Source organism: Diabrotica virgifera, chromosome 4, assembly GCF_917563875.1.
Source record: "Diabrotica virgifera virgifera chromosome 4, PGI_DIABVI_V3a".
Lineage (NCBI taxonomy): Eukaryota > Metazoa > Arthropoda > Insecta > Coleoptera > Chrysomelidae > Diabrotica > Diabrotica virgifera.
The window spans coordinates 104,657,255-104,678,614 of NC_065446.1; the positions used below are offsets into that span (position 1 = coordinate 104,657,255).

General features: G+C 33.7%; 1 protein-coding gene across 2 annotated transcripts in view; it reads right to left on the reverse strand.

Moving 5' to 3' along the window:
* Positions 1-21,360, reverse strand: part of LOC114328131 (TRPL translocation defect protein 14) — a 220,050-nt gene that overhangs the window by 137,119 nt on the left and 61,571 nt on the right. For both annotated transcript variants that reach the window (XM_028276908.2, XM_028276909.2), the window contains one exon: positions 6,145-6,182. In XM_028276908.2, coding sequence (XP_028132709.1) covers positions 6,145-6,182 — 38 coding nt within the window. The remainder of the gene's footprint in view (positions 1-6,144; positions 6,183-21,360) is intronic.

The following is a 21,360-nucleotide window of genomic DNA, read 5'->3' on the forward strand; positions in this document are numbered from 1 at the left end:
TCCTGAGAAAACTAATAAGTATTTTTGAAAAATTTAAACGCAAAATTAATAGATTACGTTGTTAGCGAGGGCAGAAAGTCCCTGAGAACTTCTATAATGTTTATTTTAATAAGTTATAAGGGTAAAAAACTAAGAGAAAATTTAGTGTGATTTTTAATTTCAAATATCTCATTCAAAATAAACTTTTTATTTATTCTAAGGGACTTTCGGCCCTCGGTAATAATTTAGTATTTCATTCTGCGTTTAAATTTTTCAAAAATATTTATTGATTTTTTCAGGATTCGAAAAAAATGAACACAATGTCCGTTGTAATATTTTCCAAATCTATCTTTGTCATACAACCAGAGACATGTTAACCGTAGACAAGGCATACTGAGCAAAAAAGCGTAACGCGCGGCAGTCGATCGGTGGTCTATATATCTCTTTTTACTAAGCAATACCGCTCATATGACGGACAAAGATGGCTAGACCACTCAAAATGAATATTGACCAATGGCTTGATATCGGAGTTACACCTCGATGCACAGAGCGGCCCATAGCTAGCCTCATCTACAGGCTATTATATCTATGCATACAACGCACTCAGTAGAATAGAATATTGTCAGCATATTGTCAGTCAGACTGACAATTTTAGATATTTGACACGGCTTCGGGAATATTTTGAGTTGTTATTAAATAATATCGATAATGTATTTGATAAATATGTAATTGATTGAAGACGTGAAATTAATAAAAAGTTATCTATTGTTTATTATTTATGGAAGATCCCAAGCAGAGAATACACTAGGACAGCGGTTCTCAATCTGTGGTACATGTACCACTGGTGGTACATTTCATTTTTTGAGGTGGTACACAAAACGCAAAAACAGCCAAAATAAGCACCACTATTATAGTTAATTAGATCGCCTAGTTAGATATGTATTTCAGTTAAGTGGTACCAAAAATAATAAAAAGTATTTGGTGGTACATGACACAAAAAGATTGAGAACCGCTGCACTAGGATATATTCTGTGATCCAAGAATGCTTTTGCATGATTGCCGATTTCGATTTTTAATCGATAGTTGTTCAAGTAATCAATATTGAATAAGTACCTAATTACTAAATCTGTAAAGTTTTGATTTATGTTTCTTCTTCTTCTTCTTTTATATATGCAGTACTGCCTGTTTTTCTTCAACGGTGCCTTTCATTCTGCCCCTAAGTTGTCATTCCATCTTTTCCTTGGGCGTCCTATACTTCTCCTGCCTAACGGTGCCTTGTCCCTGGATATTCTTTCTATCCTTGATTCAGACATCCTGCTTATGTGCTCATTCCACTCTTCTTTTCTGTTCTTTACACAGGTATTTATATTGTCTACCCCACATATGCGTCTGATTTCCTCACTTCTTACCCTATCCTGTAGTCCTTTTCCAGCAATCCTTCTTAAGATCTTCATTTCGTTGGTTTCCAGATGTCTTCATGTTTTGCTTGTATCTGGTCTGGTTTCGGCAGTGTAAGTCATAACTGGCCTAATAACTGACTTATATATTCGGGCCTTTGTTTCCAATCTTAGGTGTTTGTTTTTCCAAATTGTGTCGTTTAGGCATCCGACCGTTCTACTGGCTTTAATTATTTGGTCTTTTACCTCTTCTTCGATATTGTTGTCGGCTGATAGATTAATTCCCAGATATTTGAAAGTTATTACTTGTTGTATAATTTGATTGCCTAACTCCAATTTGCATCTTATTGGTTCTTTGGCAATTACTAAGCTTTTTGTTTTTTAGGCTGATATTTTCATATTCATTTCTTTTGCGTTAATGTTGAACTCGTGCAATAATCTTTGTAGGTCGTCTTCGCACTCTGCTATAACACGGTGTCATCAGCGTAACAGAGTATTTTTATCTCTCTATTGCCCATTTTGTACCCTCTTTTTTTCTTCACTTGTTTTATTATTGCATCCAATATTATGTTAAACAGTAGAGGGCTTAGTGAATCTCCTTGCCTGATTCCTGTGTTTGTTTCTATGGGTTCTGTTATTATTCCATTGACTTTCATTTCTATTTTATTTCTTACATATATGTTTTCTATCAGTTTTACGATATCCAGTGGTAAATTTTTCTCATATAGTAGGTGTATCACATCTTTTAATTGGATTCTATCAAACGCTTTCTCTAGGTCTATGAAACAGAAAAAGGCTGGTTTGTTATATTCTAATGATTTCTCCGCTATTTGCCTTATCACAAAAACTGCATCGTTGCATGATCTTCCACTTCTAAATCCTTGTTGTTCATCCGATATATTTATGCACGCCATTATTTTCTCCCTAAGTATTTTTGTTGTGAGTTTCAGTATAGTGCACAGTAAATTTATCCCTCTATAGTTACTGGGGTCTGCCTATCACCTTTCTTAAATAACGCTATCATTTGAGTGGTTGTCCATTCTTCTGGAACTCTTTCTGTATTTATTATTTTACTTATAAGGATATTCAGTTCTTTGTGAAGTCTATCTCCTCTGTATTTTAAAAGTTCATTAGCTATTCCATCTTTCCCAGGAGCTTTTCGATTTTTCATCTTTTTTAAGGCGTTCTTTACATCTTCCTCTTTAACTTCTGTTTTCTCATCCGATTCTAATCCTGGTGTTTCCAGTTCTTTGTGATTAGCTGTTTGATAGAGGTTTTTTAGGTAAGTTGTCCATGCATTTGTATCAATATGTTTTACTTCTATTAATTCCTTCACCTCTTTGCTCATGCTCTTTGACTTCTTATCATTTTCCACATTTCCTTTTGCATCCCATAAAAGTCGTGCTCCATCTCTTTTGAAAATGCTTCCCAATGTTCTGTTTTCTTCCTTCTTACTATTACCCGGATAAAAGTGGAGGGTTAATAGGAGAGGTTAGCAACCTACCTATCGTAAAATGAAGCAATGCTCAAAGAACCAACGGGATGATTTATGTTTTATGAATATAATTGCAAAATACTACAGAATTTCACTTTCTGACATAAATTTAATTAATAATAACGTAAATTTTGTACAATATTTTTAATAATTAAAGTAAATAAATTTTAAGTTCACTCAAATAAATAATTGATTACTGCCATCGACCGCTTACATTCAATCTCAGTTAATTTGATTAATCGCGGCAGGTAAAGTAAAATTCTTCTTTCAGTACAATAAAGTGTTACTTAACTGCCGCAAATGGCGTCAAATGAGTAAAATAATGAATGACTTTAGTGACGGTTGGCGATAAATTATTTTAATCGCTGAATATATATATATTCACCGTTCTTAGGCGTCAACGCCCTTCGGTAGGGATCTATGGGGGAGTATAACCGAGCCGCAAGCCCTTATCCCTTGCCGTACAGCTCCCTCATAGGTCGATCAGATGCCCGCATATTCCAGTCTAAGCGCCAGATTCATATTTAGAATTTTATACTGACGCGTTAGCCTTTTTGTTTTTCCGATGGCCTGGCTTGGGCTTGAACTCTCGTACCTCACGGCGAAGTGAAGTGCGGGTCAGCCGCTAGTCGCACTGAGCTATCCGATCGACTGAATATATAGTTTGTGAAAAAAATTTCATATTAATTAACTGGATTAATAATTTATGCAATATACAAGTAACGGTTATCCAAGAACATTCAAAAGTCATTTTTAAGTTAATGGTGACAATGTCACTGTCAAATAATCTTTATGTACATAGCCATACCAGTGATAATTTTACTACACGTAATTTGCCGTGTAAAGAAAGAAAAAGTAGGGATAGCCGTAAAATATTTGCGCCTGTGCTCTTAAACACTAAGCTCACCTTCATATGGATTCCGTCTCACATTGGTATACCTGACAATGCACTCACAGATCAACATACTAAAACTACTTCAACAGATACCACGTCAACAAGGCATATCCAGATTAGCAAAGACTTAAAAACAGAAGCGTACAGATTCAATAGGAGATTATGGCAAACCCACTGGAGCTCCTTAAATACTTCATTCCGTGCAATCCAGCCGTCATTGTACAAGCCTCTATACACTGACCCACGGGACTTTCTAGACAAGACCTTTCAATTATAAGAAGAATCCGTATAGGCCATACCCACGGTTCTTAGACATTACTACGGTAGCCTAAATCGACTAACCAATGAACATTAAGGGTGAGATTACGTCACGAGAGTTTACTGTCATTTGAATCGTAATATGATTTTTTTCGAATCCTGAGAAAACCAAGTATTTTAGAAAAATTTAAACGCAGGATGCAAGATTACATTATTACCGAGGGCGGAAAGCCCCTTAGAATAAACAAGCAGATTCTATTGAATGAAATATTTGAAATTAAATATCACACTTCTCTTTTATTTTCAGCCCTGTAACTTATTAAAATAAACATTATAGAAGTTTTCAGGGACTTTCAGCCCTCGGTAATAATGTAGTCTTTCATTCTGAGTTTAAATTTTTCAAAAATATTTATTAGTTTTCTCAGGATTCGAAAAAAATGAATACAATTAAAACACATTGAGAATTTTGACATGCGTCAAAATTTTGCATTAACTCAATGTAAAATTCTGAACTGTTGAATTCCAGCTTCCCTAATAATTATTGTACATCAAAAGACATTAGAAACTATTTGTAGATGATTGAAATCTGTATTGGAAATAACTGTTAAAATTGGTCTACGTAATTAAACATATTCCAAAATTTTGTAAAAATGTAATATATTTTAGTTTTCAGCCCAAACTTAGGCCACACACAATGCAATAATGTTCACATTTTTAACCTGTCAATATTTTTATTTTATCATCTATTGTTTAAAAACAATACAGTTGATAAGATACCCTCAGTTGCGGAGAAAGGATTAATAATAAAGATTTTTTTATTCAGTCAATGGTGTGAGCACTGTCAGTTAAAAAGTAACGTGTGGCCTTACTTTTACACGCATACCTATTGTGGCAAATGTATCATATTTTTCAAAATTTTGGAATGCATTTAAATCGTAGAACAATTTTAACTTTTGATTTTAATACAGATTTTAATTCTCTACAAGTATCCTCTCATGACTTTTGATGTAAAATAATTAGGGATGCAGGAATTCAACAATTCAGAATTTTACATTGAGTTTCCTATGGCCCTTTTTACGATTCACCACCCGGTATAAGATAAAATGTGTACTATTTGTCTAATTATTTCATAATAACACAAATAATACACATATATACACAATAACACACATTCAACGATCGAAAATAATTTAAAAATATGGGAATGTAAACTCTTGTGACGTAAAGTCAAAAATATAAGTCTCCCCACCACCGTCGGACAAGACAACCGTAATAAAGTCTAATAACCGTGAGCCATACCAAACTATCACGCAGCTTCCTAATGACATCAGATGTCCGGCCTAACTGTCAAACATGTCAGTGCTACCTAGCAGTCAATTCCATTCTTACCGAATGTCATAAATTCAGTACAATAAGACGACAGCTAGAACTCAAACCGCAGCTATGTGAAATACTCAGTGACTCCAACCAGTTAGACAAAGTTTTCCAATTTTTTAAAAAAAGTACCACTATATCATAAACTGTAAAGCATTTTTATATAGTATTATGGTGACAACTTATTAATGCTACTATATTATGATAACTTATTAATGCTACTATACCTCTGTAATATTATTTGCCGAGTTGCATAGTTGCCGAGCACGTAAATGTAAATAAAAAAAAACGAATGTCACATTCTAATAGGATACCTTCCTGATTTGACGAAGCGTCCCTGATGATACTCTAGGAGCGAAAGTATACTTGGGCAAGATTTAAACTAGGTGCTCGATAAGTATATGCCTTTTATTTTAATCAAAATTAAGTTTATTTACGCAGAAAAAGTAAAACTTATACTTCTATTCTAAAAATTACAAAAATATAGTGTTAATGTTCGAACACCACTTGATCCTACTGTTCGTCAATGTCTTAAATAATATTTATCCCGTATATCAAAAGTTTCAACATTTATTGCTGTCTACGGTATGCTTCTGCACTAGTTAATGGTTGAGTTAGAGAGCAATGGACTCTTCAATGTTAAAACTACGTGCAAAAAATGTCTTTTAATAAGCCATTAAAACAAGTTTGGTTTTTTTTATGAAATGTTTTAGTAGCCAAAATGTATGAATAATAAAAAAACTTACTCTCTCTTTCATCTAGGTCTGCAAACTTGATGCCTCCGCTGAAAATAAAACAACAGATCAATTAATAACTAGGTATGTAAATAAATCATTGCATTCATCTAGAATAAACTGAACTTAAATTTGTGAAAATTCTTCGTTCAAAGCCTTGCACAATTGCCAATAATCTGTAAATTTAAATCAATTTAAAAATAGTAGGTATATATTTTCGCTTCTAAAATGTTTTTGATCGCTAAAATTCATTTATTTAACGTAATAAATAACGTAATAACGTAAATAACGTAAAAGATGGAACACATAATATATTGTGAAGTTAAAAGAGATGAAGGTGACTAGTAGAGGTGGAAATTATCGATATAAACGTATAAATTAACATTACATTACATAGTTTCCCACCTTTAGACGTATCGGAGGAGTATGACAACTGTCACTGTGACAGGAGAATTTTATAAAATATTCCTGTCACAGTCACAGAACTCTAAATGTGAGAAACTCTGTAATGTAATGTTAATTTATACGTTTATATCGATAATTTCCACCTCTACTAGTATCATCTTGTAACGTTACAAACATCACATCTTTGATATTTGTTTTTCGTTTCACTGGCGCCCAAGGCACTTGTCTTATCCGAAGAATTGAACGTTGAATTTTGGTTTGGTGCAAGCATACATGTTATGGGTCAGAAAACTACTGCCAATTTCAATAATTTAATATATATTTCAACATATTTAATTTAAATTACATTTACAGTTGCAAATATTGGTATTTTTAACATTTGGATACTTTTTACCTATTTTTTTTTGGCTAATTTTTATAGTAGAAATCTTCACTTAATGTCCACATGGCATTTTTTCTGTTTTTTTCAATTTAACCAGTTTTTTGGTAGTCTTCTTTCATTACTTTCTTATTTTGTAGTAATTTTTCAAAACCCAAGAGAATCTTTCCATATATTGTCATATTATACATACTTTTTATACGTACTTTCTTTTTACATTCTTTTTTTACACATACTACTGTGTACTCTAAAGTGCATTTAAATCTTGTGTTATTACCTATTTTCAATTAATTTTTACTTATTCTTGCATTTCCTAGTTGTTTTCTTATATTTATTACCCATTTTGTATAACTACCAATAATTTTTGTCATTCCGTCATACTTTTTGTTCAGATGGTATATACTACTTTACTTGTATAGTAAAGACTGGGACAATTTTCAAGTTCTTTTCTTTCATTGAGTTATTTTATTCTTATTCTTCTTCTTTACCTATTCAGAATATTAATTTAAACCGTACTTCTATTTGTGTTGAATCTCAAAAATTTTTGTTCGTAAAGCATGATATTTTACATTTTTCATCTTTTTGCATTATTGCACTTATTTAATTATGATAAACATTATATTTAACATAATTTTTCTTTAACAATGCCCTATTTATTTATATATTATTCTTTATTATTTTATTTTGGGTACTTGTACTGATTTTGATACGATTTAGAGCAAAAGCCTCATCCGGCACTTGTAAGTTGTGTATGGCTTATATAGCTGCATAGACACCTAGTGTTTTTTTTCCTAGGGTACATAAGTTATCCATACGGTTGGGCCAGATCTATTGACTCTGAGTTCCGTTTTTTGGTGTTAATGACTGTAGATATACAGTTTAATGCTGTATATTATTTTTAGGATGATGTCTTTTATAATTTTTTTTCTTTTGGAGTTAAAATAATTCTATGCATATCTACTTTTAGAAACCTGGTGTAGAATTATGGCGCTTTGAAGTATGATTGTAGTTTAGCTACTAGCATTTGTTATTTTTCATCATTTGCAAATCATATTTATGCATTTTTATACATACAGGGTGTTAGTAAATAAGTATGAAAAATTTTAAGGGCTAATTCTACATGAAAAATTAATGCCAGTTTGCTCTATAAACATATGTCCGCAAATGCTTAGTTTCGGAGATACGGGGTGTTGAAATTTTTATTTCAAACTGCCAATTTATTTATTACTCTAAGACCAGTTGAGCTATGAAAATGAAATTTGGTGAGTTTTAGGAGGTATTTATTACGAATTTTATGACATACAATTAAGAATTTTGTATTCATCATTGGCGCGCCTACGGGCAATGGTCTGAATTATTTTAAAGAAAAAATAGTACGCCACTGAGATATTACGAATTAGAAATTATTTTTAAATTTCACGTCTAATTTATGATAAAAAACCTTTCTTTCCTTTTTTTCATATGATGCACCGTTTTTATGCAGAAAAATAAAACATCTTGGCGCATATTTTTCATTTCTTAATACATCATCAAGAACTATCCAATATAATAATACTAAACTAGAACAATAACAGAAAATATTACTAATACCATTTCAACTAGGTGCAAAGCTGCAAGAAATGTTTAAAATGATCTCCTTTACAAGTAACAGAAGAATTTTATATTCATCATTGGCGCGCGTACGGGTAATGGTCTGAATTTTTTTAAGAAAAAAATAGTACGCCACTGAGATATGTCAAACTAAAAATTATTTTTGAATTCCTCGTTCAATTGACGACAAAAAATATTTCTTGCCTTTTTTTCATATGCGGAGCCGTTTTTATGCAAAAAAATAAAACATCTTAACGTTTACAAAGTATTTGAACTAAGTTTCTATGCATATGGAAACTACCTCAAATACTTGGTAAGCGTTAAGATGTTTTATTTTTTTCTCACAATAAAACACTGAAAAACGTTTGTTTTTCTATACTTCCACAAAATTTATTACAACTATGTTATTACTACAGCTGTTCCGGCAAAGTGCCTTTCTCAAGTGATATATTTTACAATGTGTTTGCCTTTTTAAGTCTTTAACTGAAGAGGTTGAGGAGTGGGGAGCTGTTTGTCTCGAGTTGGTCATTCAGAATTATATCTGTATTTTTCAATTTATTAATTTCCATTGATTCTAAAAGTGATAGCTTAAGGCCTTTATTTTGAATATGTAGAATTTGAAACTCTTCATTGAAAGAATGATTATGATCTAGAAGGTGAAGTGCGTATGTAGAAGTGTCTGTTTTTCTATTGTTGAAAGCCCTTTTGTGTTCTGCTATCCGTTTGTCAAAAGTTCTGCAAGTTTGACCGATGTAAGTTTTCGGACAGTCACCACAAGTTAGTTTGTACACACCACTCTGTAGTTGCTTTCTCTTTCGGCAGACTGTCCGAAAACTTACATCGGTCAAACTGGCAGAACTTTTGACAAACGGATAGCAGAACACAAAAGGGCTTTCAACAATAGAAAAACAGACACTTCGACATACGCACTTCACCTTCTAGATCATAATCATTCTTTCAATGAAGAGTTTCAAATTCTACATATTCAAAACAAAGGCCTTAAGCTATCACTTTTAGAATCAATGGAAATTAATAAATTGAAAAATACAGATATAATTCTGAATGACCAACTCGAGGCAAACAGCTCCCCACTCCTCAACCTCTTCAGTTAAAGACTTAAAAAGGCAAACACATTGTAAAATATATCACTTGAGAAAGGCACTTTGCCGAAACAGCTGTAGTAATAACATATTTGTAATAAATTTTGTGGAAGTATAGAAAAACAAACGTTTTTCAGTGTTTTATTGTGAGATAAAATGAACTTCCATCAAGTAACGGTCGAATCCATCAATTATTTTATTTTTTTGTATAAAAACGGCGCCTCGTATGAAAAAAAGGAAAGAAAGATTTTTTGTCGTAAATTGAACGAGGAATTCAAAAATGATTTTTAGTTTGACATATCTCAGTGGCGTACTATTTTTATCTTCAAAAAATTTAGACCATTGCCCGTACGCGCGCCAATGATGAATATAAAATTCTTCTGTTATCTGTAAAGGAGATCATTTTAAACATTTCTTGCAGCTTTGCATCTAGTTGAAATTTTATTAGTAATATTTTCTGTTATTGTTCTAGTTTAGTATTATTATATTGGATAGTTCTTGATGATGTATTAAGAAATGAAAAATACGCGCCAAGATGTTTTATTTTTCTGTATAAAAACGATGCATCATATGAAAAAAGGCAAGAAAGATTTTTTATCGTAAATTAGACGTGGAATTTAAAAATAATTTTTAACTCGAAATATCTCAGTGGCGTACTATTTTTTTCTTAAAAAAAATTCAGACCATTGCCCGTAGGCGCGCCAATGATGAATACAAAATTCTAAATTGTATGTCAAAAAATTTGTAATAACTACCTCCTAAAACTCACCAAATTTCATTTTCATAGCTCAACTGGTCTTAGAGCAATAAAAAAATTGGGAGTTTGAAATAAAAATTTCAACACCCCGTATCTCCGAAACTAAGCATTTGTGGACATATGTTTATAGAGCAAACTGGCATTAATTTTTCATGTAGAATTAGCCCTTAAAATGTTTCATACTTATTTACTAACACCCTGTATATTTTGTTCTCTAGTGTAGATCCCTGGTATGCATTTGATGGAAGTAACATTTGTATTATGTATCATTATCTCTCTTTCTTTATTAACTTATTGGTTAAGTCTTTTAGGACTAGTTTTATGCAGTTTTTTCAAACCCTTTGGTGTAGAACTTTGTCTTATTTGGCTTTCCATATAGTTGGTACTTATTTTTTAATGGTTTATCTATAGTTGCACTTGCATTTCTTTTTATTATCTTTTATTTATATTATCTTTATCTACTTATATGCTTTTACTTATCTTGTTATATTAATTATTATTTTTATTACCTTACTTTCGGTACTAGAGTTATCCAGAGTAGGTACTTGTTATTTTGTTATGAGATTCAGTTCTTAGTAGCTCCATTAGTTATTTATTTTTTTTTAGGATGTAATATCCATTTTATATTTAGTTAAATTTGGTTATATGCCTTTTATTTTATATATGTAGATACCTGAATATTTGCAATTCATTTTTATAAATACCTACATTATTTAACTTTGATTACTAGTTAGACTTTATGCTATAAGCGTTGACTGATAAATATACTGGGTTGACTATAAATATCCGTATTTATCAATCAACGCTATAAGTCTTAATAATTTTAAATTGATTACATTTATTTTTTTAAAAGTACATTTGTTTTTTTTTATCCAGAGATACTCTCTGAAGTCATTTATTTAAAATAAATGAATTATTTTAGTGTGATGAATACTATAATTCATTGGGTATTATTTTTATTTTCCCCAGAGTAACATCTGAAAATTATTTTGATACTTTAAAATTTTTTATGATTAATAATTTAAATTAACTATATACATTGACTTAATAATTACTTTATTATGAGTATTTATTTTTGATTTGTTCTGAACGATTACTACTGCATATATTTATTTCTGGTTAGAACTTTGTCTTCTTATTTTCTTTGAGAAAAATTTCTCACCTGTGTTCGAAATTTTTCTGATGAGTGGAGGGAGTGTGTAACATTCTTGTTATCTTTGAGAAAAACTTCTCACTTGTGTTCAAAATTTTTCTGATGGGTGAGAGGAGTGTATAACGTTACAAACGTCACATCTTTGATATTTTATTTTTAAATAATTATTTTACTTTATTTTCTCTAATATTTCATTAATAATTTTCTTCTATTTGTTTTACCTGTTTTCTTCGTTAAAAACTCGTTGGCGCCCTCTTTTATTATCTCCTTTTATTATCTTCTATTTACTATATCTCTTTTTATTTAAATCATCAACTGAACATACTGAACATACCCCGTATTCTTACTCTGTAAGTAACTGCTTTCAATACGGAACATGTCCGCCACTGCCTATGTCGCACTGTCATGAAGTGTCGTGAGCGGCCGTGGGTAACGGCATAAACGCTGGCCTCATACGCCAGTAGACGTGGGTTCGATCCCTGCCAAAGACAAACCATTTTCATTTCCAATAATGACACGAGCCGTCTCACCGTGCCTCGGAGAGTACGTTAAGCCGTCGGTCCCCCTGGGCTAGTGTACATCGACACTAGTTACTTGAAACAGGGTTAAAGATGTAATTGGCGCTGGAACTATCCGAAAGGATCTCCCCGGCAAAAATGCCATACGATATTATTATTATTATGAAAGTGGCACTTCATCCTTCATCCCTACCCGCTGACACAAAATGAAAATGGAAGGGACAGGGAAAATAAATCTATTTAAAGAGATGAGCCCATAAGATCCTATCTATTTCCAGACTTTCACTCTCTTGGGGTAAGAAATTATTATTATTTTTTTGTAATCACAGTTCAACATCTAACAGTCTTTCTAATGTTTTTTTTATATCTAACCTAACCTTCAAATGTTTAACCATGTGTTCTGATATTTTAGTTTTAAATATTTCTTTCTAATTAACATGTATGCACATTTAGTAATCAAAATTTTAACTATTCTCCTCATCTAAATTTCATTTAATTTATTCTTGTCATCTGCTGCTCTTTCTGACGATTAGAATGGCAGACGGCACACGTTGGTTATTAACTTTTTGATTGTTGATATGTGTTTTACTGTTACAGTTTTTGGATAAGATCAACCTTTCTCCCTCCGGGAGCCTCAAGAATCAAGCCATCCACACCGGTGATGGAACTAGGGCTATACAAAGATTGACCATGACATCCGGACTACAGCACCCAACATCTACAGCTGCAGGGGCCTAGGGCCGAAGATCCGCCCAGGCCTACAAGAAGTCTACAGCAGTACCATACGACATCAAGAAGTTACCATCAGCTACCAAAAGCCATAAGTATAATCCAGAATTGTTAGTTTTTGGCAAGAATTTGAATATATTTGTTAATGCAATTTACTAAGTCATATTTTTATTATATCTTTATTGAACAATAAACATGATTAGTTAAATATTATTGTTTTGTTTGCTTCCATTCTAAATTTTCAGAGTTCATATCTAAGGTTAGGACAAGACGAACACACACCTGAGTGACTGAGCTAAGCTAAGGGTGTAACGATGGCTATCTTGGATGATTGAGGTTGTTCGAACGCTAATTAAGAAGTTGATTATAATTAAGTCCCCTTAACAACCATCAAATAACAACACCCCTCATTCGTACGTCAATCAGTTGATTGTAATCAATTATGTTAATTATCGTGATAATAATTAAATAATTGATTGCTTAATTAATTATTAATTATCATAACAATTATTAACATAATTGATTAATAAATCTCATAATTGTAATCAATTATGTTTTCAGCAACCCAAAGTTGACATTGACAGTTGGTGACAGTAATTAAATATTTGATAATGATCAGTTGATTCCATTTTTGATTAGCGTTCGAACAACCGGCCCTTAATATCACAATTATAATTACATAGGGCCGGTTGTTCGAACGCTAATCAAAAAGTTGATTATAATCAAGTCCTCTTAACAACCATCAAATAACAGAATCCGTTGTTCGTACGCCAATCAGTTGATTGTAATCAATTATGTTAATTATTATCATTATGATAATTAAGATAATTTATTGATTAATGACATAATTGATTAATTAATTATTAATTAACAACAATTATTAACATAATTGATTAACTAATCAATTAATCTCATAATTGTAATCAATTATATTTTGAACTGTCAATGTCAAGTTGACATTGACAGTAATTAAATATTTGATAATGATCAGTTAATTCCCATTTTGATTAGCGTTCGAACAACCGGCCCTAAATGTATTATTAGACGTAATGCTAAAAAAATCAATTACTGATTGATTATCCAGGTTTTTACTTTTAATATTAAAGCAAGTAGTCTGTGTAACAGTATATTTAAGTATATTGATTATATTAGTTATTAAAAAGATGAAGTGTAAGAATATGAGAGATACCAAAGCATAGTGATTGTCCATTAAATATCCATAAGCACGAAACCTATTGTAAGTGCTTTGCTATTCACTATACAGTATGATTAGTGTGACCAACTCCAATTCAGTCGAATCCGGGACAAGGCTGAAAAAAGTACCTGAAATCCGGGACTTTTCAATAAAAATCGGGCCATTGTTTTTTTCAGAAGACGATAATTATAATACTTCTTCTTCTCGTTGTCCTTATGCCCAAGAAGAGCGTCAGACTTTGCTATCACCTATCTATCTTTTACCCATTTCTTCCACGCCTTCCGGTCTCCTACCATTTCCTTCATCTATTGCACTATTTTCCATCTCTTGGTCCCGATTTCCTGGATCTGTTCCATCCACCCCTTTGTAGGTCTGCCCCTTCTTCTTTTCCCCTGTTTTTTTGCATCTTTTTTCAATTTTTTTCTCTATTGCTTCCTGTCTTAGCACGTTTTTGATGTTTTCGTTCCTTTCCCTGTCCAGCTCCATCTTTCCAGCTATTTTTTTAAGCTGCTTCATTTAATATATTCTCGTAGCTTTCTTTGTCCTATTTGCAATTTCTAACTCTAGCTTGCCGTCGTTCAATAAAAATTAAAATTAAATTAAAATACAGAAACGAAAAAAGTCCGTCGTTTTAGTTTTCGTAGAACTATAATACCACGATATAAAATGCATGCGTTTTGGTTTTGGATGTAGTGCTAATATTACACTATAGAAATTGTCGACTTTTTTTCGTCCCACCAATTCAATTTGCTGTGAATTATTTGAAGAATAACGTATTTAAAATTTCAAAATAGAATTTTACCAAAACGTTGAAAATTCGGATGGACCGTAAGACTTGTCCGGGATGCCGGGACACGACTTTTTATTTCGGGCCGTGTCCCGGATTTTTCAGACTAGTTGTCACACTAAGTATGATGCAAATGTTTGGAATAAATTCTTTATTTCATAAGCCGACGAGTTCAAGGAAAAATCCTGAAACAGGTCGATTTTTATTTTTAAATTATGATTTTTTAACTTATATATCGTACTAGTGACGTCATCCATCTGGGCGTTATGACTTAATCGATGATTTTTTAAAATGAGAATAAAGGTCGTGTGCTAGTTCATTTGAAAGGTTATTCAATTCTCTATTCAGTGGTATAAGCATTAACGTAATTATTTATACAGGATGTTCAAAATAATTTGTTTTGAATTAAATTATTTGACACAAAAAGAAGAATGTATGCAATTTATTTAATTCAAAATACATTTTGCTACTGTCAGAAAACAGAAAAAAATGTTTGTTTGATAAATAAACATTGCTTTTAGCTTAAATTCAATATTCAAGTTGCCACCCACCTGCCTCTTGGACGTTTAAACATTTAAGCGAAAAGCTATGTTTATTTGTCAAATAAATTTTTTTCTGTATTTTCATAACAAGAAAATGTATTTTGATTTAAATAAATTATATCTTCTTTACGCGCCATCTCCGAGACAGATGTTGGCAATCATCATGGCTATTCTGATCTTAGATGCTGCTGCTCTAAATAGTTCGGTTGATGTGCATCCGTACCATTCCCTCAAGTTACGCAACCACGAGATTCGTCTCCTTCCTACACTTCTCTTGCCCTGAATTTTCCCCTGTATAATCAACTGAAGTATGTTGTATCTCTCATCACGCATAACATGCCCCAGGTATTGCAGCTTTCGTGTCTTGATGGTTTCCAATATTTCCAGTCTTTGGAATTCACTGGTTGACTCTTCTCATGACTTCGTTGTTTGTTACATGTTCGGTCCATCATATCTTCAGGATTCTTCTATACACCCACAAATGCTTCCAACTTTGTACCAGTCGACGCGTTAAGTGTCCATGGTTTTATCCCGTAAAGCAGAGTCGAGAAAATATAATATCTTGCTAGCAAGTCTCAAGTCTAATTTCAGTTCTCTTGCACAAAGTAGGTACCTTTCTCATGTTATTGAAGTTTGTTCGTGCTTTCTCTATTCGAACTTTGATTTCTTTGGAGTAATCGTTTGTGACTAATTATTGTGCCAAGATCGTACCGTCTGTACGTCATCACTCATCACGCACAGCCGGATGCCATCACTAGTATGATATATATGTCAAAAAATCATAATTTAAAAATAAAAATCGACCTCTCGGGATTTTTCTTTTAAAGTGGCATATTCTCGAAAAAATGAATTTATTTCATAATTTTGAACCTCTCTGTATACCTAAGTTTCGTTGTATTGATTGCAAACAATTAGGTACCAATCATTCTACGACTTATGTATTCAAATCAATTATTATTTTGCGTGATCAATTATAATTCAATCAAAACCACAATAAATATAAAACAACCCGGCAACAGTTTGACTTTGTTAACGTTTTATTATAATGACGCAGTCATCATTTTCAATTTATTGTTATCGGAGAGCCCACTAATCGACAAAATAAAAATATGCTAATAACTATGTTTACATGATACTATGATACAAGAACTGATATTCAGCGACATTCAGTCTATGAACTTAATCGTATCTAACAAATATTTATTGTTAATTTATTATTAATGATAAGAAGCATTATCCCCCATTATTATAGTACACGAGCGGCACACCGGCACACCCCTAATTTGAGGCTTAGAAATCGAAAAAGCGACCATAAACAGTGAAAGATATGAGATATGGACTGCTGCAACTAATCTTGCAGGGAAAAGTAGAAGGAAAGCGAGGACCAGGAAGGCGAAGAATTTCCTGGCTGAAAAATCTACGTACGTGGTTCAACAAAACCACTGAGCAGCAGCAGTGTGCACAGTATAGATTGCCATGATGGTCGCCAACATCCGAAACGGATATGTACTTCAAGAAGAAGACCATGATAGGTGAATGGCAAATTTTTATTATTTTTTATGTTTTCGAGGTCGCTGAATCCGAATATGTAGTTTATTTTTATCTAGAATTAGTGGAACATGTTCAAAAATCAAATTTTAAGCAAAAATGCAAAAAACCAATTTTGGTGATTTTTCAACTTTAACTCACTGAAAATTCAACTGTATCCTGGATCCAAATAGACCAGGGCATTTAGCACTAAAAACACCCGAATAAATAAATTTTTAAATACAGCACCTAGAGACTTGCAGTTTTTTGCATTATGTTCAGGATGACGTCAGGAAAAAAGTCTACTAAGTCAAAATCAGTAAACTAAGGAACAAAATTTATTATTGGGGTGGTTTTTGGGGTCAGACCTAACCCCCGGATCACCTGGTGCCCAAGGTCACGGCAAGAGACGTCATCTTCTGGAGTTTCGATGGTTTTCGGCATTAAATCGATGCAAACGGATTTCTCACGGGTTTTGGGGGTCGCTAAATACGAATATGCCATCATAATTGACATCCGGAGTACCTGGTGCCCAGGGTCTCTACTAAGGCACGTCATCTTCTGGAGTTTCGAGGGATTTTGGCACTAAATTGATGCAACTGGACTATTCGGGGGTTTTTGAGGTGGATAAACACGAATATGCCATCAGGACAGACCACTGGATCACCTGGTGCCCAAGGTCACTGCAATGGACGTCATCTTATGGAGTTTCGAGAGCTTTCGGTATCAAATTGATGCAAACGGATTACTTACGGGTTTTTGAGGTCGCTAAACACGAATATGCCATCAGAATTGGCCTCCGGGGTACCTAGTACCCGTGGTCGCTACTAAGGCACGTCATCTTCTGGGGTTTTGAGGGGTTTCTGCATTTAATTGATGCAAATGGATTCCTCTCGGATTTTTCGGGTCTCAAAACACGAATATGCCATTGGAATTGAATTCCGGAGTACCTGGTGCCCAGGGTCGCTACAAAGGCACGTCATCGTCTGGAGTTTCTAGCGATTTCGGCACTAAATTGATGTAACTGGACTACACGGGGGTTTTTGAGGTGATTAAACACGAAGATGCCCTCAGGACATACCTTAGGATCACCTCTTGTCCAAGGCCACTGTAAGGGACGTAATCTTCTGGAGTTTCGAAGGCGTTCGGTATCAAATTGATGCAAATAGATTACTTAGGGGTTTTTGACGTCGCTAAACACGAATATGCCATCAAAACAAACCTGTGCACCTGGAGCCCAAGCTCACTGCAAGGGGCATCCTCTTCTGGAGTTTGAGAGATTTCGGCATTAAATTGATAAAAATGGATTACTCGGGGGTTTTTGAGTCGTTAAACACGAAGTATACGCCATCAGATAATCACTAGATACTTCAGAATCCTTCATCTAAGTCATACTCGTGTTCAACAATCCCAAAAACCCAAAAGTAATTTGTTTGCATGAATTTGGTACCGAAAACTCACGCAACTTCAGAAGATAACGTGCCTTGGGCACCAGGTGCTCCAGTGTGTGTTCTAACGGCGTATTCGTATTCAGCAGCCCCAAAAAGCCATGAGTAATCCGTTTGGATCAATTTAGTACCGAAAACTTTCGAAACTATAGAAGACGTCCGGTGTCCGTTCTGATGGCATATTCGTGTTCAGCAACCCCAGAGACCTATAAGTAATCGGTTTGCGTCAATATAGTACCGAAAAACCTCGCCTAGGGGATGACGCAGGTGCTGCGATGGTCTGTTTTGATCGCATGTTCGTGTTTAACGACTTTAAAAACCCCCGAGTAATCCATTTTCATAAATTTAATGCCGAAATTCCTCAAAACTTCAGAAGATGACGTCTCTTGCAGTGACTTTGGGCACCAGGTGCACAGGGTGTCGGTTCTGATGGCATATTCGTGTTTAGCGACCTCAAAACCCTCCAGTAATCCATTTGCATAAAAGAAAATATATGCATAAGAAAAAAAACCCAGAAAATGAAGTGCCCTAGTAGCGACCCTGGACACCAGGTACCCGGAGTTCAGTTCTGATGGCATATTCGTGTTTACCGACCCCAAAAAAACCGTGAGTAATCTGTTTACATCAATTTAATGCCGAAAACACTCGAAACTCCAGAAGATTACGTGCCTTAGTAGCGATTCTGGGCACCAGGTACTCTGGAATTTAATTCTGATGGCATATTCGTGTTTAGCGACCCCAAAAACTCATAAGTAATCCCTTTGCATCAATTTAATATTGAAAGCATTCGAAACTCCAGAAGATGGCGTCCCTTGCAGTGACCTTGGGCACCAGGTAATCTGGCGGTCTATTCTGATGGCATATTCGTGTTTGGCGACCTCAAAAACCCCCCAGTAATCCGTTTGCACCAATTTAATACCGAAAGCCCTCAAAAGTCCTAAAGATGACGTTCCCTTGCAGTGACCTTGAGCACCAGGTGATCCAGAGGTCTGTTCTGATGGCATATTCGTGTTTAACCACCTCAAAACCCTCCCGAATAGTCCAGTTGCATCAATTTAGTGCCGAAATCCCTCGAAACTCCAGAAGATGACGTGCCTTAGTAGCGACCCTGGGCACCAGGTACTCCGGATGTCAATTCTGATGGCATAATCGTATTTAGCGACCTCCAAAACCCGTGAGAAATCCGTTTGCATCGATTTAATGCCGAAAACCATTGAAACTCCAGAAGATGACGTCTCTTGCCGTGACCTTGGGCACCAGGTGATCCGGGGGTTAGGTCTGATGGCGTAATCGTATTCAGTGACCCGAAAAACCCGCCAAATAATAAATTTTGTTCCTTAGTATACTGATTTTGACTTTATTTTTATATTTATGCAATTTTTGATGCATTTTATGCACTTTACAGTGCAATTATGCATTTCTACCCATTTTTGAATAGCAGACTTTTTTCCTGACGTCATCCTGAACATAATGCAAAAAACTGGAAGTCTCTACGTGCTGTATTTAATAATTTATTTATTTTGTGCTAAATGCCCTCGTCTAAAACATTTTGTCGTCAGATTTCGTTAATTTCATGTTTACTTAAAAAAGTTGAATGACAAACTTTTTAGTTTATAATCTTAACCAACACAGCATTAAAACATACGTCATGAATAAGTTTTCTGAAAAATTTCCAGTCAAAAGATGCAGTAGGAAAAAAGTTAAGTGACTTTATAGACGAGGGGCACATCCCAAAAAACGATTATTTCTCGAGATACTGACCACGGTGTGGTGAATGGCTAATTTTCGTCATGATGTTTTTCAGGGTGTTGAAAACGAAAATGAGGTTTATTTTGAATTGTATGTGGGAAACATTGTTAAAATCGCAATTTTACTCTAAAAATAAAAAAAATGAAATCACGTTTTTTTGCGTTTAACTCTTTGTTACAACTCTGTTCCATTTTAATATTTTTTCTGAAATTTTTACAGTATATATTTCTCATGACAATGGGAGACAAAATTTCCCTTTCTGAAGACAATGGGAGCTGTTTCAATCCTTAAGTCTTATTATAATAATAGGTATGAATTTTTTAAAGTAAAAGGTGCAGATTTCTGAATTGTAAATTTAAACACAAAAGTTGAGTGACAGAATTTGAAATTTAGAACCTTAATCAAGTTTATGTTAAAATATAGAATATAGAGTACAAAGAACAAAATGTTTTATAGAAAAAAAATGGTGCAACTTTTAATTTTAAGAAAAACGTGATTTCATTTTTTTTATATTCAGGGTAAAATTGCGATTTTGACAATGTTTCCCCACTTCCGATTCAAAATAAATTTCAGTACCACCGAAAACATAAAGTATGACAAAAATTAGCCATTCACCACACCGTGGTCATTATCTCGAGAAATAACCGTTTTTTGGGGGAGTGCCACTCGTCTATAAAGTCACATACCTTTTTTCCTACTGCATATTTTGACTTGAAATTTTCCAGAAAACTTCTTCATGGCCATGTTTTAATGCTGTGTTGGTTAAAATTATAAACTAAAAAGTTTGTCGCTCAACTTTTTTAAGTAAACATGAAACTAACGAAATCTGACGACTAAATGTTTAACAATTAACATCTCTTTTAATTTGTATAAACATCTCGGATAAATCTCATTGTTATTTAAATACTACAAAGATAATACAGTAAAATTTTCAAAAGGAAATATTTACAGCGACCAAAGATACAGCGGGTAAAAGTTGAAAAATCATCTAAATTGATTTTTCCAATTTTTGCATAAAATTTGACCAAAATTGGCCATTCACCTTAAAGTTGATTTTCGTGGTCGGTATAACGTCGTTTTAAGGGTTGCTGCCGCTCGCCTATAGAATCAGGAACGCTTGAAATGTATTACACAGTCCAACGAACCTGAGATTTACACCAGGGGAAATAAGGCAAAAATATACCATGTTTGGGACACTTGAGTAGCCAGGTTGCAAATGGGGTTTTTGGGTACTATATACCTAATACATTATAAATACAAAAATGCCCGTTACAGTTTGGACGAGAAATTTAGTTATTAACAAATAAGGGTCAAAAATGGGAGTTTTTTCGTTTAAATCGCTGCAGGTA